The sequence below is a fragment of the Clytia hemisphaerica genome, unplaced genomic scaffold, assembly GCF_902728285.1.
Source record: "Clytia hemisphaerica strain Z4C2 unplaced genomic scaffold, Clytia hemisphaerica genome assembly, whole genome shotgun sequence".
Lineage (NCBI taxonomy): Eukaryota > Metazoa > Cnidaria > Hydrozoa > Leptothecata > Clytiidae > Clytia > Clytia hemisphaerica.
In genome coordinates this window covers 443,030-451,608 of record NW_027103582.1, presented here as the reverse complement: position 1 = coordinate 451,608, position 8,579 = coordinate 443,030, and the positions used below count along the sequence as shown (strand labels likewise).

Genomic DNA, 8,579 nt, shown 5'->3' with positions numbered 1-8,579 from the left:
ACATGGGAACATATAAATAAATGAGCATTTCTAAAAACGCAATAAACAGAAAGAAAAATAAATGCAATCCCGCACGGGTCAGTCTCTCCTTACGATTTTAGGTGAAGAAAAAAAGGCAAAAAGGCGTTGGAAGTAGCTTCTAGTCGGTTATTTTCCTTTTCTCTCACGCGCGCTGAATATTTACTTAGTGTTTACATTATTTGATTGACAGTTTATAAGGTTATAAGTAATAACCGACTAGTTTATAAGTCTATTCCAAAACGCATACATCACTCCGCTGTCCTAAAAAGAATACAAAAACTCGCTATTCTTTCTTGACGGACGGAAATATTTCGTTTGTTTAATTGGGTATAGTTATTGAAAACACCTGAAATTTCTTTTTTTATTTTTCCAACGGTAGAATATGGAAAAAATGCAAGAATTAAAGAATTTCTTTTCAACAACCAACAACGGACTTAAAATTTACTCTGATAAATTACATTTGTACATCCTTGTTCATGGTGTAATTCTACAATAAAAAGCTAAATATTAGTAAGACGTAGCTTTAGTTTAGATGATGATCAAAACAAGCATCACCAGTCTGTCATACTATTGTACAAATCGGAAATAAAACTATTCAGTTACTTTCAGATGACAATTGTGACTTGTTCAATAAAATCGTCATAGAAAACAAAATTTGTATTCCAATGAAGCAAACATAAATGACCCATAAATGGTGCACGATAAAGCCAGCCAGTACCAGACCACAGATACCAAACACACGATAAATCATCAACCACCGTTTAACATCCTGTTCGAACCTTTGTTGATCGTTATGAAACAGGACAGCGATCAGGTTCTGAGTTGCTGGACTGATTGTGAAAGCTGTCAAAGAGTTCAATAAAATAACGAGAAACATACAAAACGTTTTAAAATGGTAGCCACCAAATGTCGTACTGCTTATTACAATCAGAAGCACGTTTGAAAGAATTGAGATAGCAACACATAAAAGCATGGGTGCAACTCTCTTGGTAACGTCATTGAAAAATTTCCGCCACACTTTGGTCACACCAAACATAAAAATAAAGAGACATGACACCACTAAGAAATAAAAGTTGATGGGTGGAAGTTTGATTCTCTGCACTGACAGAATGACCACTAGCATTTCGGAGGTGTTGCAGATGAAATTGATGAGTAGAGAATGTGCAAAAATCAATAATATCAACCAATGAGGTTGCCTGTCTGTGATGACGTCATCATTTTTCATTAAATTTTCGGTGCTACCCTTTTTCAATCGCAGGTAGCGTTCCAAGTTTGTTTTTTGCGTCAATTCTTTGTTGTCTTCTTCAAAAGCTTGATCAACCTTATTGTCTTCTTCTTGCTCCACCACAAGGTTGTTTAAATTCTGTCCACAGCACATCATCAGTAAAGCATCAAGCAAGAAAAACCACGCCATTATAAACGCTACACCATTATATCGGTCAATACTCCAGTTGCCAAGGTGAGTTTTGTATTTCCATAGCGACGCCACAAACAATGGACCAGTTAGGAATCCACAAGTGTAAAAGAGTTCGTATTTTGAAGCGAAATCCATCAGCCTGCTTTGTTCGTTTGCGTACAATTTCCCGAAAGTTCCTTTAAAATAAAAAAAACACATAAATTACTGTCTGAAACCACTGTTATCATTGATTTGAGAAACTACTGAGCTAATATGAAGATTTATAAATACCGTAAGTTGGTCTAATATCGATATCTCTCGTTTAATTTCGACACCCTTTTTTAGAGACAGGAATACTATGAAAGTTTGAAACACTGATTGAAAAAGGATTATTCCTCCGTGACCACTATGCAAAGAAAAATAGCTTTGATCATTCCATCAATTTCAGCTAATAAAAAGGGTGTCAAAATTAGATGATGGATGTCGACATTAGACTAAGTTACGGTACCCATTGTGAAAGCTACCTTTATCTTTCAAGCCTGCTTTTCACGAGAAATGTAATGTAATTGTAGTGTAAATAGATTTCCGTAATTTTGAGATGAGGATGATTTAGAGAGATCTTTCTTTCTTTTCTCTTACGATAACAGTTTTTCCGATGGGTAGTGGGTCCCATCTGGCCTTTGACAAAAGGAAGATTTATCGTACTAGACAGACTTGTGTCCACAGTTTCGCTGGGACCCCCGCCCCACTGGAAAATCTGGCCAAACCTTCATCCCCGGTTGGAAAAATACTCTAGAGATTCAGCCTCATTTGGAAATTGACTCTGATTTCATCCCCATTCGAATCTTAATGTAAAAAATTGCCTAATCCATCTCCCCTGAATATTTGAAGCTTGGAGCCAAATAACTTCTACCCCCATTGGGATATCAATAGATTTTCATTCCTGCAATGAGAAAAATTTCCACAGGGCTGTGAGACAGGAGTGTTAAGAGCAACTAGTTGTTTGGGAGAATGGGATGTTCTTTTAATTGCCCCCGCAGGAGCGTAGCGACGAGGAGGCACTCATAGTTTCACGCATAGATATTGGAATGGAATCTCAAAACTTTGCGAATTGTTTTGTTGTTGCTGTTGTTGTTGTTGTCGCGTAAGCATGTCCGTAGTTAGTCTCTTCCGTAAATGTTCGGTTTTTCCCATATTACGTTATATGGTATTATCATTATTACATATTACAATTTTAGTTTTGATTTAGCTTTGAAAAGCTAAAAGCGAGTGTTATAAATGCAAATCAAAACAGTGTATGATATAACACGAATTACAATATTACTTGTGCAAATCAAAACAAACAAAATGGCAGACTGGTTATGATGATGCTGAGCTGATTCATTGACTTGAAAAAGTGTTTTGTTTGTCAAATTTTGTTTCTTGTCTTTGAAACTGAATACTAACTACTGTAATTTAGTCAGAAGTTCACTTCAGCAATGATTTCAATTATTTTTCCAGAATCTTTAAAGAAATTTGCTTAAGTTTTCAAATGTACATTTGATATTTTTGTTCAAACTCTAATTTATTTTTGTCTGTCATTTTATTGATAACTACCTTTATTGTTTATAGGGCTTCTTGAGCTTTAAATACCATCATATGGTCGTAACTCGAGAAAGTTCTTCTTAACTTAGTAAAACAACCGGCAAAGTACAAAAAAGATGAATGTACGCATATGTAAAGTTGTATTGTGATAGCCTAAATAACTTACGCTCCAGTGGTTTGGTGAAATAGCTCCAAATTCTGGCTTTCTAAGTTAGGAGATACCTTCCCGAAGGCATTTAACGGTGGTTAGACTAGGTACACAGACAGTCATACAGAAACACCATAAAGGGAAAGTATATCGCTAGCTATAAACTCAAAAAGTCTAGCTTCCTGAAGGCACGTCTCTTCATTGTCTGCGCTGCGATCAGCTTGGAGAAAAGATTGCATCATGAAAAAGGACTATGCACTTGAAAAGAAATTTAGGCGTGTCGTGGAATAGAAATTATGATTGACAGTTTGACCACGTGACCAGTAGGGTCACGTGGATATATAAATAGCGCGACATTTGTAATCGGCGCATTTTAACTTTTCTCGACTGTAAATCTGAATGAACCACAATGGCATTCCTCTACTTTTCTTTTGACCAACAACATAGAAGATTTTGCTTGAGAAGTGCAATCACAGCGTACGCTAGTGGAGCCCGGGCCTTGACTAGGATAAGTGAGTTTCTATTTCACCCAACTTAAGATGGCGCAGAACTTTTTGATAAATTTTATACGCAGTATCCTCTTGATTATTGTTTATTAGGCAAAGTAGCAATAGAGAAATGTTGAAATATAGCAGCCAATGAAAAAAAACAAGCTATTTCTGATTGGTTACCTTGTGGATTTATTCACTGCGTATGTCGATATATTTTGCCTACAATCTAAGATGTCTGCGACATTATTAGAAAAGGTCTATTTAGTGAATAATAATCATGACATATGTCGTTATAAGAAAGAAACTAGGAGAAAAAACAAACAAACAGGAGATGTGAAAATCAGTAAGATAATAAGATAATATATTATGATACCATAACTTTTTTTTTTTTTTAATATATTTTTTGAGAGGCTTTTTCCAGCTTTTCCTTAAATTTTATTAAGTTATTAAGCTGCATGAATTCTTCAAGTATGTATTTTTTTATAATGGAATATAATTTTTTTTTCAAGCAAACGCCTCAATCAATCAATCAATCAATCAATCAATCAATCAATCAATCAATCAATCAATCAATCAATCAATCAATCAATCAATCAATCAATCAATCAATCAATCAATAATTAAATCAATCAATTATTCCTGATTATTTTTTAATGTTTAATCTTTAAAGCATTAAAGCTTTATAAGTGCATGACATGATTTTTATGTTGGGGCATTTAGTGAAAGCTATGACTAGTTAATATTAATATCTAGTTATCATTAATTTTTCTTTTACAACACAGCAGTTACCTAGGGACAATATGATTTGCCCCGTTTGTAATGGCTGAGGGAAGTAATATATGACGGAGTGTAATTTTCTATTCAATAGACCGTCGCGTTCTTCCTAAAGTTTACCTTGAATGACATCAGTAGACGAATCAACAAATCCGCACAACAAACGTCCCACAACCAAAAACCAAACAGACGAATGACTCGTATAAAGAAGATTCCCAACAAACGAAATCAATGCAAGAACAACGAGAAACCATTTAATGTTGGATGTGAGTTTTCCAAATTGTTTGGTGAGTGTAGACATGAATAGTGATCCGGTGCTTGTACAACTCATCAGCACACAGAAATACATGGCTGCATTATAAACATGTAATTCTTGAAGGTAATATAGTAAGGAAACGTAAATACAGGAGTATTCGAGTCCAACCAGGAAAGCATGATAGAAAATTACCCAACGAGTCAACGCTATTCCGACGATGTTGCTGTCAACACGATTTTGAGCCATTTTCATGAAATTCCAATCCCTTTCTAAAAGCTATGATGTTTAAATTTTATAACCATCACATTTCTCTCTCTACACCATAACAACCTCCCATTAGTATGTTTGTAGCTACTGCATTCCTCTTGTATAAAATCAGAAAAGAATGATTATATGACAGCGCTTACATCTCATTATTTTTTGTCAGTCAAAGAATCTTGCTAAAGATCATTAGAGCAGAACGAATCCTTGACATCGCTCAAAAGATGAATAGGTAATTATATCGAACAGCAATACCAATTACTCGCGTTGTTGTGCTTATTTTTTTATAAGAATCCTCCATATATAAGAACTAAAACGAAATTGAGGATATTTAAAAACTATATGTAATCAAATCAAACTGGACATTTAAAAGTTCCAGTCTCATAAAATGACACAAATAGCATGAGTAATAGTTACAGCCTCAAACAGGGAAAAGTGACCCTTGTGCTCCTTTGCAAACTCAATCTCCCCATATCATGCTTATGAAAGAAACCGTTTCAGTCAGTCAAGCAGCTTTCAAACCCCTCGTGTATAGAACACAGAAGTCTGAAAACATGATGTTTTCAACAGTTGCAATACATCAGAGGAATGTTCTCTGAATACATACACATTCTCAGTGAAAAGCTGTTACACCGTTACACAATTTTATCTTTTGATGCAACTGATAAAGGACGGTTTTTACAAGTTAGGTTAGCCACAGGTATCTATAATAAACACAAAACAACTCGCTCCTTTGTAAATCTTTGTATGGTGTTAGAATATGAAGTACATGTTTTTTTTATATAAGCATAACGCTTATAAGCACGTGAAGGCTCAGATTTGCAGATTTCTTAAGCATAACATGAAATATTTTTTAAGTTTTCATTTTTTATCTGTTTGAAAAGATTTGGTAGGGGTCAAGTAAAAAAAAGATATCCCACGGCTAGCTACATTTCACTGCTCCCAAAGTCTGAACAAATTTTTACAAAATTTCTAAAATTTCACTAAAGATTTGGCTCGGGATGAATCATAAGTACGATTCATAAGCATATAATAAGCATATGTTATGCCTGGATGCTTTGAGAGCTTATGTATTCACTTGCTTATAAAAAAATATGTAATGCATTAATTGCACATCGCATATCGCTGACGAAATTTATCAAACTTGGAAGTATAGCGAAGGCTAGAAGCGAGTCTCTCTTGAAAGTAAGATTAGATCCAGTGTTGCTAGATTTCCCCTGTACTAAAAATCAAGTTTGTACAGTCATGGAATTATTATAGTCACTGGAAAAACAATGAGCTGAATTTTGCCAATTTCTCATGTACTAGCCTTGTCCGCAGTAATGACATTATTGTTCACCCTCCTTCCACTATTAAATAATTTTCCGAAGCGAGCATTTTAATTGCATTTCTCATCAAAATACACTTATCCAATTCCCAAATGAGACTTTAAGTTCTCCTCCGAGATTCAAACTCATCTAGTTAATTACTAATTATACCTCGTTATGACGTTTTAAATTTCGAGAAAGATGCAAAAACATGCTATGTATAAGAAATTTAATATTGACACCAGATATTTTTAAACTTCAACCTCAAGAAAGCCACCGTGCCACCACGTGCCACCAAAAAATTTTCATACCACAGTGGAGCTATGAGACTCACGTCTAATATATATCAATCTCAGCTCTTCTCGGAGATATATTGGAAAGATATTCCCAATTCAAAATTTCGTGTCATTATAAGCATTTTTTTTGATTTTACTCGTCTGATGATGTTTTTATCACACCAGATTTCATAAATGTATTCGCTTGGTATTCTAGCATTTATTTTCAAACTTTTAGCCAGCAAAAGTACGATCAGAAAAAGTTAGAGAAATTTTTAGTAACAAGAGTAATCAGAGTCCTTCGAGCCGCCATGACAGTAGCCTGGATATCCAGACCGTAAACTATTTCACCGTCTATTTTTTTATAATCTTGTCTCTGGTTTACGGTCTGGTCCAAGTAACTCGTCTGCAGGGATATCTGTCCCTGCATATGCGAGTCTCTCTAATTGGTCAGTACTCGCCCAGTCACTGAGCAGAATTTTCGCGGGCTTTTCGATATTTCTCGATGCGCGCGCATAATTTATGGAAAAAGCTGACATGGCAAAAAAAGATAAACAAATGAAAATGAAAACACAGGTTCATTTCTAAACAAAATGGCTGATGGAAAGGAGCCTTTATGAATGTGGCTGACGTTTGAATATAGTTTAATAAAGTAGTTTTGAAAGTTTATTAATTTCGCCTAGCGAAAGTATTACGATAGCCTTTCGCGGCGGCGGCGGCGGTGTAATAAAAAAATTAGAAACGAAAGTACTCGATACGGTGGACAAACTCACTAAATTTAATTTACAAATCGTATAACCACGGACGATGTTCGCAGGTTTTCTTTGGATTACGTCATATATCTTTGTGTCTTTAGCTTCATTGTTTGGATTTTTTCTTTATTTTCTTATAAGCATATACTTTATAAGAATCAAATCAATAACTCTCGATAAACGGTGATATATCCTTCGGTTAATTAGTTCTTACAAAAAGTAAACAAGGATGGCGCACATATGAGCATATTATTTCTTATAAGCATATACTTTATAAGAATAAATCGATAACCTTTGATAAACGGTGATATACCTTTCTAAATTTTTATGAATTATCTTTCTCAAAAAACTTAAGCTCTCTGAATTATCTTTTCAACGGTAAATGATTTGTTAGACTTGAATTGAAGTATGGGATTGTATACAAGAATTAGTGCAAAAATTAAGCTAATGGACTTTAGATTCAATCTGTCACATGCGACCATCGACCATACATCATTAGCAGAGAGGCGTTATACCGGGTGTCCCAGAAAAAAGTCCCCCTCTTTGAAGTGAATTTTCTCGAGTTCTATGAACCTTTAAAGAATCAATTCTTTTGCTTTAGAAAGAGGAAGGATAACTTAAATTTTGACAATTAGATAAAAAGTTATCGTCTAAATTCTAAAACATTACTTTTCAAAAAAGTCGAAAAAAGGCGAAAAATGAGAGTGTCAAATCAACCAAGTTCTTTCAGAGAATACAGATTACATTGTCCTTATAAAAGGGTTATGATGAAAATTCCTGAAATGCACTTTCATCCTCATTACTTGAACTTAATAGTGCATAACCAATTACTTGCATTAGTTTTAACAATTTACATTTTTAGCTTGTCAAACTTTTAACTTTGTGGTGTCCGAGCTGTTCGGAAAGATCACCTTTTTGATGTTGAGCTGAAAATCCAAAATTGAAAGCTTAATTTACAAGATGAAGGAGTGCGCTCGGATTTTGATAGCGCTCTGCATCTCAAATCAATTATTTCAACTAGAAAATGTCTCACGAGTTCCAATCCCACAGTTCATTTCGAAATGATTGGAAAACCGTTTATTACCTTTCTTTTGATGTTGTAACTTTTTAACATGCAATTAACGCAAAGGAGGATGGGATTGCAAGTCGTACAAACGAATAGATTTGTGTAGATCGGTTACTATTTTTAGATTCGGTGCGTTATGCTTTTTAGTAGCACACCAAAAGACCTGAAAAATTAGATGAGGATCAAGCAGTAAGCCCCCAATACGCGAGAACCTGCCAAAAATACCTTCAATAAACAAAGTGATGATT

General features: G+C 34.7%; 1 protein-coding gene across 1 annotated transcript; it reads right to left on the bottom strand.

The window, feature by feature from the left end:
* Nucleotides 1–373: 373 nt before the first annotated feature.
* Nucleotides 374–5,108, bottom strand: LOC136801303 (uncharacterized). The gene is made up of 2 exons (XM_067057940.1): nucleotides 4,535–5,108; nucleotides 374–1,614 (listed from the first exon to the last, which is right to left on the bottom strand). Exons 1-2 carry the CDS (start codon nucleotides 4,920–4,922, stop codon nucleotides 617–619), a joined length of 1,386 nt encoding a protein of 461 aa, XP_066914041.1. The 5' UTR covers nucleotides 4,923–5,108; the 3' UTR covers nucleotides 374–616.
* Between the last annotated feature and the right edge of the window lie 3,471 nt (nucleotides 5,109–8,579).

Bases quoted from the DNA above. Each gene is read 5' to 3' on its own strand.
- LOC136801303 (XM_067057940.1), bottom strand. From the start codon at position 4,922: ATGAAAATGGCTCAAAATCGTGTTGACAGCAACATCGTCGGAATAGCG. The intron at 1,615-4,534 runs GTAAACTTTAGG...TTTATTTTAAAG, and splicing joins GTCTACTGATGTCATTCAAG to GAACTTTCGGGAAATTGTAC.